This window comes from Oxyura jamaicensis, chromosome 6 (genome assembly GCF_011077185.1).
Source record: "Oxyura jamaicensis isolate SHBP4307 breed ruddy duck chromosome 6, BPBGC_Ojam_1.0, whole genome shotgun sequence".
Taxonomy (NCBI): Eukaryota; Metazoa; Chordata; class Aves; order Anseriformes; family Anatidae; genus Oxyura; species Oxyura jamaicensis.
In genome coordinates this window covers 15,980,207-15,999,430 of record NC_048898.1, presented here as the reverse complement: position 1 = coordinate 15,999,430, position 19,224 = coordinate 15,980,207, and the positions used below count along the sequence as shown (strand labels likewise).

Sequence of the window (19,224 nt, the reverse complement as noted above, 5' to 3'; positions counted from 1 at the left end):
CACTCATGCAGCTGATTCAACATAAGATGAAGCACTCTTTACTCCCATCCCTCATCTCTAGTACCTGACCTCCAAAGGCATCAGCAGGAATGACCTAGGGAAGGCAGGGATTCTGCTCAAGCAGTTTTATTTCCAGTCCTCAAACAACTGGTTATCTTTTTTTATTCCCTGTTGAATAATCCAAATTTTGAAAATAAGATCTGATATAATAAAACATCATTCCTGTCAGGCTGCATGCCAGCTTTCCAAAATTAAAAAAAAATCTGTACTCCTTCCTGGAAGAAGAGCTGTGTCCTTTATTCAAGATGCCAGCTGAGTTAACTAAAATAAGTCAAAAAGAAGTATACAAAAAGGAAAGCAGTTGAACTTGAAAATTCTCATCCAATACAATCTTTACTTGACATTAGCACACCATGCAAGCTGAAACCAGTTTATTAGAAATGGATACCTTATTTCCTCACTAACTTTCTTCTCTTTAAATTACAAGCTATTAAACTATTCAGTGTTTCCACTGTTCTTTTTAAAAACATTGTTTTCATTTGCAATATTTGTGTTATATTCTTATTTATGTGATATACTCAGCACATTTACCACAAGGTCGAATATTCGACAACTGTTAATTGCCTGCCAAATTTACCATTTCAAATAGCAATCTTTCTAGTAAATATTGCAATTTCATACTCTTTCAAAAAAGAGAAAAATACTTTTGTTCCAAAGAGTAAAAGCAAAACAAAACTGTTTTCAAAGAAATATAAATGAAATGTTGTTTGATATACCAATTTCAAGACTACAACTTCTCTGAGTTTAGTTCTGAAAGCCATCAGAACTCTAGATCTAATCTAGATAGAAATAAAAGCACTATTTAGATTGGATATGAAGCTCTTTACATGCACTACAAGTATCAAGAGACTGTGGAATTTTTGATGGTTTTTGTGTGTGTTTTGTAACAGTTCAAGCTGTCCCAGTTGAGATCAACTAATGAAAAATGTGCCAGATAGGCTAAGCAGGACCATACTTAAAAACTCTTGGTCTCAATTTCAGATCCCGATTTACACTTTCAAAACAGACAAGAACAGAAAACAATACATTGACAACTTCACATACATGAATTGTATATCATCATAAATATCCGTATTTCCACTTATTTCCAAGTACACATAATACTCACTCTCCTAATATCATCTAGTGTATTAATTTCTGGTGAAAGTCCACCATGTACACAAAGAAACTGTTGATTTAGAAGAGCAGCAAGGGGGAGACAATCAAAAGCTTCCATACAAGCATCATAGACTCTTTCTGAATACTTTATTTTACCTGCAGGAAAGAAAATATAAAATGTTAAGAATTCCATGTTTCATGGAAAAGGTAATCTAGTAGATGACAAATAGAAGAGCCAACCTCATAAAATGACCACTTAAAATATACAAAAACAAATATTTTTAAGTTGAAATGAATGTTTCTAAAAACCACAATAGCAAGCACATTTCTTAGACATTCTCTTCCAGAACCAAAAACTTTTTTTTCATTTCCTCTTCTGTTACTGCAAGTGTAGAGAAACTATTTTTGTTTTTAAAAAAATTAAATATATATATATTTATTTTGCATTATACAATTACATAGCATACTTTTATATATAATACTATTAAGAAGTTTGTGACTTGTCATTTACAGTGAAAAGCTAAGAACTGTTTATACATCTAAATACATAACTTCTACCTTCACTGAGGAGAGTTTTACCAGGCCAAATGATCCATTTATCGATGGACTGATACTTACACAAACCTCCAAAGGGAGGAGCAGCTTGCATAAGTTAAAATCAGTTCCCAAATGGAAAAAATACTCAGCAGCACGCCTATTTTTCTTGTTAGCTCTACAACACTGGATAGTAACTTACTTCATGCTCCTGGTTATAGCCAAGATAAAAAAAATAACCTACTCCTCTCCAGGATTTTAAAAACAGGTTGCATCAAAATTTACTCCACAATATATCTTTACAAATACAAGTCTTCTCATACTTGCACTCTAATGCCCCACTTAACTGCAAGCAATTCTACACAAGTCAGTTGTTAACAAAAATTCACATCATTCCACTTGTTTGCAAAAATTTGATTAAACTAACGAACATCTCTCAAGCAAAATGAGAGACCAGAGATCAATAGCTTTGACATAAGCTAATCTTACATTCTTAGACACTACTTACATTCTTGCTTAAAGGTAAAATACTCCGTTAGGTGTCTGCATTCATGGTTGCCTCTCAAAAGAAATAATGTGCTTGGATAAAGAATTTTCAGGACCCATAAGTACAGCACACACTGTTGAAAAACAAAGATACACAGTAAATTACACTTTAAAAATTATTATTACTCAGAAACTTTGAGTAAGCATGTTAACAGTTTCAAACGTAGGTACAGTACAGCTTAATGTGCCATTCTGAAATACAACACTACTCCCGAGTCAACAGACAGGTTCTGGACCCGAGTTATACAAATTATTACTCTTCCTAAGAACCGATGCACAGAATGCTAAAGAAGTATTTGTATTTACTGGACAATCAATAATAAGTCAAATTCAACAGAATTATACTACTGAACACTCCTTCATCTAGACAATGTATGTGTTTGTGTATAAAATCTGATTTCAAAATATGATTCTAAAGACTCACATAAGAAGGAATGCAAACATTTATTAATAAAGATAAAAACAAATAAACAAATACAACACCATTTACATTAAAGACAACTATATCACGTTAGGGTGTATTTAGCTAGGAATGGACAGAGTTGATCTCCCCCCCCGACCTTGGAAAGCTGCTTGTTCATTCACTGATCAAGCAGCAAATTCAAAGTAAAATAATAAGTTTCCATATATTGTTATCATTGCAACATTAGTAGCAAACAGAGTTGTGAAACATGCACAATTTTGAAGTTTAGAGCTTGTTTCCACCGTCATTCCTAAACACCAAAAACGTATTTCTTATCTTCAGATTTGATTCTTGTATTTTTAACTGAGCACAGAAAGATTAAAATCCTGGTAGTTCTGAACCACATCAAAGTCACCTACAAGTTATTACTATCATATTGTTAACCAGTACAAGAACCCTGAAGGTATCGTTCTTCAACTGTTTTTGCATAGTACAATGAGTACATGAAGGAAGAAAGAAAACAAAGGAACACTTTTAAAATGCTACATACATATGGAGAAATACATCAAGGACTTCTATTGAGAAGTTTAGATAAACTATTACTGATATTTTACCTTAGTAAAAACATATAAATTAATCATTTTGCTAATCATACCCAATTTTTCCCCATTGCGTTTCTAACTGCAAAATATCTTGATGTATGGTGAAGTTCCCAGACTCTTTAAAACCATTTCCCTGCAGCGAGCATAATCAGTTTGTGATAAAATGACTGATTATCATCATATGAGTATGTGAATTAATTTGGCAAATTCCACAATTGTGAACTTCTTTTTGAGTCAGTTGTATGAAAGAATTATAAATACTGGCAACCTTAAAGACTTGTAATACAAGAGTGTAAAACCAGTTCCTTCCTTTCAATAAACAAATGCTACATTTAATTCAATTGCTGAAATTTACCATGTTCTCAAGCATGGTACCTACTACATAAACAAAGAACATTTTTGAACTGCTCTTGTACCAGCATATTTCTTTTATATTATTACATACAGACTAATGTCAGAGTTCTTTATCTTCCGTTACTTTCAGTGCTTGCATACACTTGTGTGAAGACCTTCATCTTGGTCCCAGAAATTTGTCTTAGAGAACTATGGAAACATGAAGTGATCTTTCCCATTAGAAGTTAAGGCGTTTATTTAATTGAGAATTATTTACTACTAAAATATCAATGCAATTAAAGTCATTTCAGAACAGCCCGATTAAATAATTTATTAATGAAAAAAACAAATTTCAGTTTTTGTACATTTTAATAAGATTTCACCCTCCCTGTTCTGTGAAAAGTCAAATATTTTACCAAAAGTATATTACATTTCCAAGGACTAAAAGAGATTTTGAAGTGACCACATGTGAACACTCCCAGACTTAACCTGGAGGTTAACTCAACATTCCTAAATGTTAAAGATGAACAAGCAAAAAGTTGCCTAGGATTTTTTTTTTCTTTTATTTTTTTTCTTAAGCAAAAAGTTGGAGGTAAAGGGCTGACTGACCTTAAGATTTTAGCATACTATTTTTTTCTTTCTCAACAGGATTGCAAAGCACATGCCAACTCCATGTACTCACAGCATTTCAACTTCATTCAGATAATCTGCCATGTACTTTACCGATGTTCCAACAAGACACTTTGAGCAAGAGACACAGACTATCCCAACAAAGAGAGACAAGCATTTTAAGAACTTTGGAGGGGTTTTCAAGAGTATATTTAGCATATCTTTACGTATTCCGTAAGTATATTTAGCATCCCAAACATTATATTAAAAACTAAATTATGAACATGTGAAGGAAAAAAAAATTGAGACTGTTCTTATTGAAATATTCAAGCACATCTATTGTTCAAAAGTTTTTCCTAACTATAATGACTGACAAGTTGTTGTATTGTTGCTATAGTTCGTTGTTGCTATGCGAATGTCCTTTTCAAGGACAATTACATTATTTGTAATCATCAAGAACAGGCCATGAGGATCAAACTAATAAATAGGGAATGTCTGCTGTAATTTTTCCTTACAGATGACATTCTGAGGCTATCATTCTTGCTCTATCTTCTCTCTACTATCCCTAAGAATCCCAAAATGCACTGTGCATGTCCTTCATAGTATACACACACACACACATTATTAGAACAGCACACTTTTAATATAAAGTCTCATATACCGTGCCTTGCAAAAGACTATTTCAAATGCTAAGCCACTCTAATAGATCTGGTATCTTTGACGAGATCCCAAGCTGAGGAAATTTCCATGCTAGCTCCAGAAAAGTCTAAAAATCATAGCTATGAAACTAATTGACAGGAATACGTGAATATCTCCAGAACATATTTAATAAGCATGCTGAAAATTAAGAAATTATTTGAATTCAAAATAACTGAAAAATTAATGGGAGATACACGTCATCCTTAGGGAATATCTGTAATGGCCCTCAGAATTTTAGTAAAGAAAAATATTAATAATTATTAAATAACATTTGATTACATCAGTGAAAGGAGTCTTCTTTCTACGGATATACATTTTTAATAAGTGAAGAGAAAGACCTCCCAGTCATGACTCACCTGTTCTCCAAACTTACAAATGTACCTTACTGCATATTACCAGAGAAACAAAATTATCTATATGCTATAGAATTCAACTTAAAAACAAACAAACAAACAAAAAATAAATAGGAGGAAAAATGAGTTAAGTCTGATGACTCCAACAGGACAGTCCAAATCGCTGGTCAGTATCCTCCCGTAAGCAGGCCTTGGTATTAGGAAAAAGCACAGCAAGGAGGAACACATTCGCATGTTAAAGCAGACCTAAAATTTAATTTGAAAATCTCCTTGAAAGTGTGCTTATAGAAAAATTTAGGACAAAACAGATTAATATATTCAGTTACCTCTATACTAAAATAACCTCTGTCTACATAGTCACCGAGGAAGAGGTATCTTGTGTTAGCAGGTGATCCTCCCACTTCAAACAGCTTCATTAGATCAAAGAACTGGCCATGAATATCACCACACACTGCAAGCAAAAATTTTGTTCAAATTAATTAAAAAAAAAAATCTAACAGAAAAGTTACTAAGTCATAGTTAAAAGCCACAAAGTACTTCTAATTAAGAGAAAAAACATATAAAGCAGAAATAACCAAAGTTTTTGAAGCTTCTCCATCTGATTTTCATCAAGATACTGTTCTCACTACCTGTGACCACACAGATAACCAGATTTTCATCTGGCAAACTGCGGAATATTCTTCAAAAGCAGTTAATGCACTGAGCATTAAAGTCTTGAAAGCTGTCAGTCAGCAGCTCTTTACTGTCCTCCCCAACCCCTTATCTATTTTCAGTAATTTGCCTTGGTATGAATTTGAAAAACGTATTATGACTCTGCTTTGCAACAATTTGCTGTGCCCATATGGGACTGAAAAAAGCAGGGAGAGTATGCCTTTGTTTCTGAGTCAGACTAACATACCTTTTAATATCATCATATCTTCTCTTTGCTCAGTTACTTTTCTCCTTCAAATAACCATGTTCACTATTTCAACAGTGGACTTTTCTTGTGTTTTTAGAATATGAGACAGGACAAGATCAGTGGTCAGCAACCTAAGGCAGAAGTGCCAAAGATAGCAGATGGGAAGACTTTGAAGAGCATGCAGCAAAGCCAGGTCATCTCACAATTAGAAAAAAAATCATTTGGAAGAGAAGTGCTCCTAACTCCACATTTCTACAGGAGTTTCCAGTGCAATGGAAGTCAGGAGCTGCTTTCTTGTTTCTGCATGAAGGTATTGCTGATAACAATTAACAGACATTCAAGAGGCTATGCCTTCTGTTGATGCAAAATGTCACTGGTCAGCTTACCAACAGCCTCTTTTGACCTCTCAGTGTTTATTAGTAATTTTTGGGGGGAAGAAAGTCCTTCTAAAGAAATATCAGATATGGCACACTTGAAAGGTTGTTATTCCCTTGGAGCAATCCAATTGTCACAGTGACCTATAAAACATTAGACCAAATACAATACATCCCCTTGTGTGTCACTTTTCTTAAGATTTTTACTCTAACACTGCAAGAACTTTCCCTCGTTTTCAGCTTCCAATACATCAGTAACTCAGGATAACTACCTGAATGAACTGAAATATAAAAATTCTAAACATATGGAAAATACTGTAGTTTTGAGCATGATCTGGAGCATCAAGAGACTCAGTTCATTCATTTAGTTATTTCTACCATTTCAATAGTTTAATTTTCTTTAATATTTCAGTAATAATGACTTATTATTTAAACGTTTTCATTTACCTGATGCTAACAAATTAATGCAAGCTGACACCCTAAAATAAGCTTTTGAAACACTTATTTTATAAAGGTCCATTTCAAAGATATAGCATATTCAAACTAAAGACCATCCTTTGAACACAAAGATCAAATCTACATGCATTATTTTAAATGACATTTATGTAATATAAAATATTTTCTACAAGTCTGGATTACTTATAAATAAAAGTAGTAATGCCATCTTTCTGTGATTCTTTAATTATCCAGGTCAAACAGAAACAGAACTAGCCCAAGTAGGAAAATACCCCCAAAACCTTGAAAGTTGGTTTTGTATCACAATGAGGCTAGTCCTGTTGTGTTAAAGATGCTAAAACAATCTTACAACTTTCCAGAACGACTACCCTCACAAGAAATCTTTTACATACAATCGTCACTCTCACCTAGAGAGGAACTATAAGGTGTGTTTTTTACTCAGAAATCCAGGTCACAGTATTTGCTTCAAACAACAGCAATTAGCTTCTCTTCAAGTATTTAGATTTCGGAATAATTATGAACTCACTTTGCTATTCCAGAGAGATGTCTTTATTCCCATTTACACCATTATAGGAATTAGAAATCCAAAGTTTACAAGCATGTAACTACTTTTTCTTTTGTCATTATAATACCAATTACACTATTTTTTCCTAACAGGTTTAATGCCTTCATTTTGCACAATAATGTGCAGTATATTTTTTCAGACCACTTGAGTACTGCTAACCAAATGCAATTGTGGAAAATTATTCATAAAGATTATAGAGAAATTTTATTCTAACAATTTTTAAGAGAAACTATACTGGTGAAAAAATCTGACCATTTTTTGAATTTAATTTTAAGTGAAATCGTCTAGAAATATTACCTGTGATTGGAGCTTCAACTTCTATCATAGTTTTTTCTCTCCGTAATATTGCAGCACCCTCATTGATGATTCTAAGTGCAATTTCTTCATCAACTCGACCTTCCTTTATCAAGTGGTTCTTCAAAATGTCAACCCTGGGTTTTCCATCTGTGTCAAAAACTTCTTCAGATGTCAGGCGATGCGTTGGTGGAAAAGGGACAGCTAAAATTTAAAAAGAAGAAACACTAGTCATATCAATGCAATTCTAAATATATACTCCAACTAGAGGGAACAGAACTGGATCTATCATGGAACAGCTGCTATGCAAAGTAGCAAATTTGTCTTTCAATCAATCAACTCAATGACATCATTAAAAGCTGGATGGAATAGTATTATCTGTGTATGTATTAAAAGAATTAATCTCTATAACATGCAAGTTCATAGAAGCTATAAAATATACTGTGCTGGAAGGCACAGTAGTATATACAACATTGGAAGAGTCAAAACTGCCTTTCGAAGAGACATGATCTCTCTCAAATACACTGGCATTCTCTGAAGGTCTCAACAAGTATTGGGGATGCAGGAGATCCATTTAATATCCACTCAGACTTGCAAAAGTCATTTTAAAATATGTCCATCATCAAAGACTCTTTAATAATCAAATTAACAAATAAGAAAAACTCCAAAGCTAGCAACAAAAGGATACAATACTGTTTAAAGGACTGTAATCAAAGGGAGGTAATAGCCAGCACATGGAAAGGAAGCTCACTACGTAGTCCCACTAGGATTTGTGCTATTTAACATATTTGTAACTTACACTGAAAAAAAAAAGGTAACTCATGAAGGAGTGCAGGTTTCAGATGACAACAAATAGTCTGGACAATGAAGCATAGGGCAGGTTAGGATGACGTACAGAAGAAATTCATGCTACTGAATGGCACAAAGAAAAAAGACATTAAATAGTAATGAATGAGAATTAATGAAGGAAATGAATTCTAGCTTTACACATCAAAATCACAGATTATAAGCTTACTATTCAGAAGCAAGGCCCTTCCTATTGTTCTATGAAAATATTCCATACTGACAAGTCAAAACAAAACAAACAAACAAACAACAACAAAACACAATTATTAGCAAAGGAATAGAAAGCCAAAGATAAAACTATGCCACTGATAACTGATAACAGCAGTAGGTATTTCTGGTTCACCCATCTTATACAGGGAAAAGAATAATTTAAAAGGTATTCAAAGAACAAAGAAAAACAAGAAGTTAGAATGGTTTCTGCTAAATTAATAACTAAAGTAAGCTACAATTCTTCAGCCTAAAATCATGAAAACTAAGGGGCGGGACTATAACAGAGGTCTATGACAGCATTAATGGAGAAGGTGAAGGTGAAACAACTCCCTCAGGCCCCAAATGGCAAAAAGGCTGCAGGATGGTCTCTGACAGCCTGAAGGTCTGTCAAACCACTGATTAAGCAGTAGAACAAGTTCATACTATCAGAAAAATCTGTAATTTGGGGAACCTACAGCATAACCATTATGGATAGAAAATCCTTCTTTGAGCTTGTTTTCCTAATTTTCTTGTTGCACTGTCTCTAAAAAATTAAACTGAGTTGAGGCTGACCATACACCAGACACAATGTTGGAGATGTCTGGAAGTATCACAAGTCTTTTGGTTCTGGTTCACAATGAAATTCCCACTAAGCAGTGCACCCAAATATCATCCTGCTCATGCAGGGTTACAGGAAGTAAAGCTAATCTGAAAAAAGTGTGTGCATATATATATATATATATTTTTTTTCTTACTTTCCAAAGTAAAACTTTACACCCCAGAATCAATGCTTAAATACTAGGATGTTCACTGACTTCATTTAAATTGACTTCTAGATCACTAGTAACATATTGCTACCCTTCTGTTGTAATAAAAATCCATCAATAAAACAACTGATGCATAAATCACACACATACACTCACTGAAAGTCAATTATATTAGAAAATACACTGCAGAATTGTCTATTTTTCCTCTTATAAAGGTTCATAAGCAGAAGAAGCTGAAAAACTTGCCTTGACATTACACAGTGCAGAACAAGTTTGGCACTTTGTTTTTGGACATAAAACATTTTACTAAGAAAAGTAAACGGCATGCCTTTCCTTCCAGCCTTCTCTAGTAATCACTCAGGCTTCATTTGGATGTGTTAAAATTCCATGTAGCCCAACTGCTAACAAGCTTAATGTATTTAAGAAATCAAAAGACAACGACTTCTATTCCATGAACAACAAGTATTTACAAAGAGAAATCCGTCTCTGAAAAGAGAAATCTCTCATTCCAGAAGGACAGGAATGTAATTCACTTTTAGAAGCATCATTTAATTATGACCATACCACCTCTATGCTAGCATTCACTGTTTTTTTGAGCTTGACTTTGCAATCTTCTCTTAATGTTATTTTTGCGGTATTTGGAAATTTATATTTATCTGTACATAATTTATTTTTAGACAACCCCCCACCTTTTTCTAAACACACTATAATCCACTATTTGTGCCACAAGGAACAAACCCGCTCCACATAAACTGCAAATAAAGTATTATCTAATGAAGTGGGTCTGTTTCTCTTCTTGTTTTGCCAGATTCAGTTTTCACGACTGGATTTCGGCATCAGTGCTGGGGTACTGGCACGAGCCCATTACTGCATAGCACCATCCAGAACTAGGAAGCGATGCTTTCCAAAGTTCAGATGGAGAAAGTGAGGAGCAGAGCCTGGAGAGCTGAGCTTGACAAAGGTTACAAGAAGCACCGGTGCTAAGACTGACAGAAAACCTGTGCTTCTCAATCTAGGTCCATCCTGAACGTAGCTGGTGCGAGTACCCGAACGTACGCGCTGTGAACGTATGCCAACGAGCACGCACAACACGAGCCGGTAGGTGAGAAAGCCAGTTACTAAAATGGGGCCGTGGTGTCTGTTGGCAGGTGGCAAGTTCATGTAAGCTTACAAAAGCAGGCGGGTCCTTTGAGGAGATGGGACCACAAGTGCCCTCAGCAATGCAAAGTTGAGCTCACCCTTTTATGAGATATCAGACAACTCATGAGGTAGGCTTCTCCTGCCCTAATTGTCACAAAAGCATTAGTGATCGTATCTTCCCAGAACTAAAGTCAAACTCCAAGACTCAGTTTTGCAGAAATTGTGCTTCATTAGTTCCAGCATCACTCCTGGATAACGACCTACTTCAATGAAAGACAACTCTTTTCACTTTTGGGTGACTTTTCTGGTAGAATCAGGGTGTGGTGGAGAACCACCTGTGGCCAGCTGATCTTCACTGCCCCTGTGCAAAGCACTCGGATTTGCAGCCTACCAATGGCCGCAGCATTCAAGAAGATGGTGCTGAAACATCATCCTTGTGACACTTCTGAAATACTTCAAGGGCTCTAAGCACAAGGCAGGTGAAATTTTCTTAAAGTTCTTATGTCCACGTAATATTTTTCAGATCAGATGCGCATAAAAAATAATTCTCTTTTAACAACTACTGGTAGTTGAGTTCAATTAGCGAGCTGCATTTTCTGTGACACCGAAAACAGAAGTTTCTATCTCATGTCTGGAAAGAACTGTACCAAATTAGTTCAATTAATATATTTACAGAAATTGTATTTCAAATGAAAACTGCATATCCAGGGATTATCCTTAATGTCCCCAAATCGTGTTAGTATCAGAAGTAGTTAGGCATCTATAAAGCTCTATTTGTCTCATGAAAAAAACAGTCTTAAAACCAGTTCCTCAGAGTTTAACAGAATCCTTTTCTGCAATATATGTGTATATGTATATATATATAATTTCCTATTGCTCAAGAAGGATATTTTTTAGAATAAAGTTTTAATGTGCATCACCCAACTGGAATAAAATGGCAGGACTTACTATAAAAAATGTTTCTTTCAGATCCATACTTAATTTTTGTCTCAGTAATAGTTAACATAGTGAGAGCTCACACCTTTGAAAAAATATTACAAATAACATTTTAATAGGTTAAGTATGATAATTTTTGAAGCATTTAGACAATTTCTGCAAACTAATGGGTTTAATTAAACCTTTGATGAAGTAGTAATAGAATGTTATAGCCTAGGGTAAAAGGATTGCAGCGTGATGTATTCCAAGACAGAAATATAATCCATGTTTCAAAGTCTTTGTTCATAACCTGTGCTCTTGGGACTGTAATGGAATGGTAATTAAGAGGAATTACCCGAAGGAAATAATATGGTGCTGGTCATTAAAGGATTCCCTTCTACCACTCCCTGCAAAGCTAAGCAGTAGATATGCATTTAGAGATGAAACCCTAAAGCTGTACACACTGTGGTATAAAATAACAGGCTACATTCTATTAGTGAAAGTAGAGATCTTTGTAAAAACAGTGATGTCATGGTTCACAACAACACTGGATTTTCTAAAACAAACTGTTGTTTACCAGCCAAAATGAGTCACTTCCACTTTTGAAATATGTATGGATGATGTAATTTTAAGTATAATGATTCAAAATCTTAAACACTAAACCTGGAGAAAAAAAGTGGTTATTTTTCTTTTTTTGTTAGCAAAAAGGTTGAGATATTTTTATTAATATCCACATGTATTTGCAAAGAGGAAAACAATTGATCTTGCTTTATACTGCAGTACTACTTAGAACAGAGATATCAAAAGCAAGAAACAAATCTCTAAACCTCATTCTACAGACAGACTTTCTACAAACCTCTGGTACGTTTATACCTTACAAAAAAGCATGCTACAGAGATTCAAAAGTTAGCATCAAGCTGAATGGATCTATTTGCAGTACATTGTAAAGAGGTTCAAAAGCAGAAAAGCTACATTAGCATGGCACTTCACCCAACATACTAATCCCTGTGGAGAGGTGCAGTATGGCACCTAACACAAACACGCTACTTCGAGACCCAAAGCAGATCTCACATTGCCTAGTAACTGCTACAGTACAACAGTAGCTGCTAATAAAATCTAACGTGTAGATACTGTAAATTTAAACCACACTGATATATATGCCCATTTTAATAACGGTGGTTAAATCTGGCTTGCATCAGAGGCACTCTGTTGGAACAGGCTCATGAAACAAGATGAGATCAAAGCTGCTAGACAAATGGTAGGAAAAAGCATCAGGGATCAACCGTACAAGGTACTCCATTTCCACAACCAAAGTATTTTCTGCTCCTAGGGCCTTAAAACTGAACAATTTTCTCTGCCGTTGAAAGTAAACTAGCCTTTTTTTCCCTATAATCAGGACTCCACGACATGTTCCATAAACCCAGCTTTGGCTGTAAAAGCATGCCCAACATCCCAGTTTTCATTTTTCTAAGAGTGTTTTTAGTTTCACGGATCAAGCTGCAGTTCCCATTACCAGCGTTACTAACACAGACAGTGTTTGTGTAAGCCTTTGCAACATAACGCACGGACACAACTCGATGCCTTGGTGGCAGGTATCTGTGAAACGTCAGGCTGCGGAGACGCATGCTATGCTTTGGATGGATGCTCTCAGTACAACTATGGTGTCCTGTGAAGATGGGCCAGGAGCATTCACTTTGCCAACTGGTTTATTACCACAACAGCATTGTTGCCTGTTTTCCCTTTTGCTGTTTGGTTGTGTTCTGTCGGCTTTTGTGAGGGGCTGGAAAGGGAAGGGTGGCAGAGGTGCATGTGTTGGTTTTTAGAAAGGCACTGATATTTACATACTGGCATTCAGAAGAAGCACAAAGCCTAACTCCCAGATAATCTTCCAGTCTGTCCCTGAAGCTTTCACCTCTCTATACCAACATCTATAACGAACAAAGAAGTGCAGCACCCATGACTCCTATGAGGACAGAATAGATCCAATTATCCTTTTGCACTTGGCAGGACAGATTTGAAAAGAAATAGCATGAAGACATCCCAGTTGGTCTATGGACCTGCAACCTTGAAAACATTAGTTAAGCACAAACACAGGGCAGCATCTACTGCTTGAACCAGAAAGCTCGAATCAATAGTCGTCAAAAGATACAAGTTTCCCTATTCATGCCAAACAACAAAGCATAGATTCAGCAAAGTCAGTTCCTCACGAATTATGGTATTATTCCTAAATGCCACAAAAATTATCCCTTTACTCAAGTTTCTTTAAAGGCATGTCTCTTGCTACAATGTCAAGAATTCTTAAAGCAAAGAAAAATGACCCTGTAAACCTTGAAACCTTACAAAAGCACTGCAGGCACTATTTATTTTATTTCTACATACCATGTACTTGCAGTCTTAGAAGTTCCATGAAATTTTAAATCTCAGATGAAACAATTGGTATGTCCTAATAATAATACCTTCTATGCTGTGTAATTTTCCTATTAATTTGATTAATACTCTTGAAAATTTATCTCAGTAAAAATATTATTTGTCTGAATATCATTAATGGGAGGAGCATCCTTAAAAATGACCATAGTGTGCTATGCCTAAAGACTGTTTAGTGCTTAAATGTGATTCTGGCACTGACGGATTCATGGCTCTTTCCCTCACCATACTCCATTCTCCAAGCAGGGTGGTTTAAGGATTTCCTCCAAATGTAAGTTTCATCACATTTATGACCGCTAAATAGAACTACTTTTCAGTATTTTGCTCAGACCCTCAATAGATACTTTTATACCTTTTGCACTCAATGCATATAATTGCTATGAATTCCAGAATTTTAACTGCACATTACATGAAAAAGTATTTCACCTTTCCTTTATACTCACTTCAGAAAAAAAAAAAAATGTACTGCTTTTCTCCTTTTCACAGGGAGACAAAAATAGCAGTTGTTACCTATTAATCTTTTCCATTAAATACCACTCACAATGTAAGCAATATCCAACACCACCCCCTACTCATCTACCCCTTTTCCAAGTCACAGATTTGTAATTTTTAGTTCCATCCTGCATAAAAGGCACTCTGTTCTGCTGAACATATCCTCTAGATAAAGCAGAAAAGCAGGAAGGGTGACCAAAAATTACACCCTACTGTTGAAGATGCACATATAACCCAAGAGGTATATAATGGATGATGGTGCTTTCTCTAAACTGATCTAATTCCAACCCTCCTGCCACACGCAGGGACACCAGCCTGGTCTGGTGGGAGGTGTCCCTGCCCATGGCAGGGGGTTGGAATTAGGTGGGCTCTCAGGCCCCTTCCAACCCAAACCATTCTGTGATTCTATGATCTTCTGGTAAACTACATTCCCATCAGCCTGTTCAACTGCCACCAAGCTAGTATTTTCCGAACACTATCCATATGGACCCTACCATTTATTTCCTGAGTTCCCCAATCTCCAAAACGTTGGCTGCTCTTTCCCTCGTAGTCTCTGCTCCTTGGCCTTTATCACAACAGTGCCTCTTAAAACTTTGCTGCCAAGTCACTCGGTCTAACAAATGCCTTCTGAAACACGTCTGGAAGTTAACTAGCCCAAGTGTGTGTTATTATTTTGCTATTTGCTCTGTTTTCTAAACAATTTAGGAATACTTTTAAAGAGCACTGAAGACAAACGTTAATCTCCCTCAAGCATGTAAGTTTATTGCCTATCATCTTTCCCAATTAATTCTGATCCAAAAGAGGACATTTCCTCTTTTGCTTACTTTAAAGACTCTGATGAGGGAACCCAATGAACAGTTTTGCCTGGATCAATCAGACTACTGGCTACTGCAAAAAAAAAAAAATCCAACAATTTCTCTTGATTTCCTTCTATGAAATCCGTACCATCTCTTCTTTAATACTATATTCTGCCAGGGACTGAATTAGTCTACTCTTTCACAAGTGCTATGAGTCTGCTTAAATTAAACTTACTGATCTACAGCTCTTCAGCGCAATCTGGAGCTTTTTAAAAATGCTGCTGTGCCCCATTTCTCAGACTCGGAAGATGAGTTATGCCACAGGCTATGGAAAATAGATGAGCAATTTTGCACTCAAAAACCCCAAAGAACTCCATTAGTGCCACTAGAAAAATATCTTCTGGTCCTGTTTTTTTTTTTTTAAAAAAAAAAAAAACACAAACAAAACAAAAAAAAACATTCATATTGTTGATATGTTCTGAAACCACTTACATTTCAGTGAGAATTCTTCGGTCCCATTCAGCATAAAATAAAATAAAATAAAATTGACTCATCTGAAAGAGTTGTTAGGCCTTTACATAACAAACGCAGACAAAAGTAGCTGCCAGATTTCTGCTCCGGCCTTCCCATCCCAAGCCTCAACTGCCAGCTGGCCCTACTGAAACTAAGGCATGCATGTTGTTCTTGTTTATTTGCTTGTTTTGGTTTGTTGTTGTTGTTTAAGATTCATTCACTCTAATTACCCTCTCAAGAAATGTAAAACAAAGTATAAGGCCAACCGAAAACTAACTTGTCAGAATTCAGTTCCATTCCATTTCCTCTCCCAAATCAGAACTGTGATGGTTTTTCAAAGCATGACTTCTTAATGTTCTCTTCACTCTCCTGCTTTCCTGGATTATTTCAGAATCAGTGCTGACCAGCAGTATAAAGGCACTCTAAGTGTCTTTACTATATTTTTAACAGTCTTCATGCTGCCTGTAAGCCTTTATCCTTTTACCAGTTCTTTTTCTTTAAATAAGACTCCATATTTTGAAGTTCAATAGTAGAGTGATTTATTTTTCTCCTACATGGATGTCATTGTTAAATAGTAGCTATTGGTATCTTAATTTAGGATCCGCTCAGGGCTAAGTCATGAGTTACTTTTCTTAGGGATTTGTTGAATAGTTGCTTCAATAAAGTTGTCATTTTGTTACTACAAAGACTGTTTGCCTACCACACTGCATCATGACTTTTACCCAAAACAAAGGAAGACTGAAGTCTCACATTTCCAGAAGAACAGACACCATCTTCAAATTAGCAAAAAGCCTCCACTAGCTCAGCAACAAGGTACTACGGATTGCATCCCAAATCCTGCTGAGACATTCCTAGCAGACAAAGAGCAGTGTTCCAAGCACCACGTTGCTGCGTAGCTGCTCACAGGTGGGTCAGACAAACCCAGGTGCTTTTCATGCAAAGGAACACCAGAGGAGGCTCACCCCTGCCATTTCCAGGATCACCACAAAACATAAAAGAAAAGAACCAGATACAGCAGTTAAATATCAGTGGCAGTTTAAAAAGGTGGTTTTCCTGTGATTTTGACAGAACATAATAGAGGAAAGTGCCATCTTCCACAAGGCAACAAAACGCTAAGTATCATTCTTCAAGGATGAAGAGGGCACCTTAGAAAACAGTGAATCAAGAAGACATGTACCTTTTCTCATCTCTATCAAAGGCAGCAACAAAAGCCTTGCCACTAGACATTTTTTGGGAACCAAATGCCACAAACTGACTTTACACATTTCAACTCTATAGCTACCCATCAATTGGTAAGAAAAAATTCAAGTACGAATTACATTTTAACTGAGAAATGAACAGAGACAGCTTGAGCTTTTTATATACATTTAATAAAAGCAGCCAATGATCTGTGATGATACAACTCGCATGTGGAAGGCATGCCAGACCAACACAGCTAGACTGCATACACTGCATATTTAAAGCAATTATTATGCTTATTATCATATTATCATTTATTATCTATATGCCCAATGTTGAACATTTCAGGTGCTCTTCCAGACAGACGCACCTCTGATGAATAGCTAAATATACAGGTCAAAATATAATGGGGGGAGGTGTAGCCTAGTTATTATCCTACCTTATTAGAAAAGATTAGTTAATGATGATAAGATAATTTAACCATTTTTTTTCTTGGATGAGCATCTCTAGCCCATTTCTGCCAACATGTATTATTAATGATCAAGGATTTAATTTCTCATGGCCTCTTGTCTTTGATGGTTTGTTACTTTTTCCCCTTTCCCAGTAATACAGAGGAAGAAAAATAAAGCTAAAATAAAAGCAAAAGATAAAACAATGCAAACACCAGTGAGCATTAAATCCTGAATTCACGTTTCCTCCCAGAAAGACCTAGTACCTGGAGAGCATGAAAGTTGAAACACTGACCAATAGTCTGTGGCACAGACATACAGGTAACGTTACCGCATTTGTCTTCCAAGTTCTGCAGGTGTTCTCAAGGACCTAAGACATTATACATGAAATGCCTCAGCAAGGAGAGTCAGAAAACCTGGGTTCCCCAAACATATTTTTCCTGGAAACATAACTGGCAGCACGAAAAAATCAGAACACCTTTGTAGATTTTTTGTCCTATAGTTATTTCTATTTTTTTGATGAAAAATTATTCCCCTAAAAAGAAACTCAAAAACTTATTCCAGTAAATAAATTCTTTAGTAGCTATCAATAAATAACTTGATACTTCTGACAAAAAGCACCAATTTCAACAATGATTCATAAGCATCCATGAAGTAAAATGGCATTATTTAACCATTTAAACTCATCTTTAACAGTTTCACCAGCCCACTCAGTGCACACATTTCCATTAAAATAAATTAATACTTTTAGGTCCCCTGGTATAGAGTGTTGTCCTGACAAAAGCAGAGGGCCCACCTATTTTAAAAGCATACCACCCCATCTGTAATCTATTCACCATACCATAGGTAGGAGCATGGCAAACATATCTTGGTATGTGAGAGGTAACACATCTATTTGCGAACAGAGATGTCACATTTTAACATGCTTTCAACAAATGTATTTCTGTTGCATAGATACTCCCGCTTAGCGCTGACATAACCTGCAATCTTGCACCCCTGGGGTTGCTGTCTAAAAAAATATTTCAAACTGCATTGCATCTCATGGGGGGTGGTGGAAAAACCTGTCCTTCCTACAAAGAACACAGACAGCTTAGCACAGCTGGCCAGGCTTTCTCCAGAAACCAATGATTCAGCATGATAGGTATAGACAGGACAGGTCAACAGAAAGAACAGAAAAATGGTGCTATGTGAACATTTAACTGACTGTAATTATGTCAGATGACGATATCAAGCCTGATTACAAGAGTTCTGTATCCCACACACCCAGGTTCAAAGAAATACTGTACCCCCAGGCTGTAATCCTGTCAGAATGAAGCAGGTCTTAACTACCATTTTAACAACCAGATGCATAGGTAGCATTTAATAAGCTGAACTATTAAGGTTTTGGAAATCAGCAGGTATTCCAGTGCACTCTGAAGTAGCTAATCACTTACCAATAGTTCTCCTGCATTGTTTGAGGAACTTAGATTTGTTACAAGGGATTGCTGTAAAGGTACAAAAATTCAGCAAGTCTGAACACCATACCCACCATACCATATGTGAAACTAACAGTCTCGCATCAACAGCACAAATTAATACAAGCTCCTTGTAGACTAGTTCTACCATTTTCTACTTTTACTCTTGCAATTTGTTCAAACAAATCAACAAGTTAAGCAATCCAAAATGAGTAACAACTCACTGTGAGCGAAG

General features: G+C 35.8%; 1 protein-coding gene across 9 annotated transcripts in view; it reads right to left on the bottom strand.

The window, feature by feature from the left end:
• The window catches only part of PPP3CB (protein phosphatase 3 catalytic subunit beta), a 46,690-nt gene that overhangs the window by 25,866 nt on the left and 1,600 nt on the right, over positions 1 to 19,224 (bottom strand). For 8 of the 9 annotated variants that reach the window (XM_035330563.1, XM_035330560.1, XM_035330555.1 and 5 more), the window contains exons 2-5: positions 7,828 to 8,028; positions 5,564 to 5,688; positions 2,201 to 2,312; positions 1,169 to 1,314 (exon numbers count right to left, since the gene is read on the bottom strand). In XM_035330563.1, the coding sequence (XP_035186454.1) occupies positions 1,169 to 1,314; positions 2,201 to 2,312; positions 5,564 to 5,688; positions 7,828 to 8,028 (584 nt within the window). Of the gene's footprint in view, positions 1 to 1,168; positions 1,315 to 2,200; positions 2,313 to 5,563; positions 5,689 to 6,135; positions 6,267 to 7,827; positions 8,029 to 19,224 lie in introns of those variants that run through there. The other variant, XM_035330564.1, reaches the window with a different exon arrangement.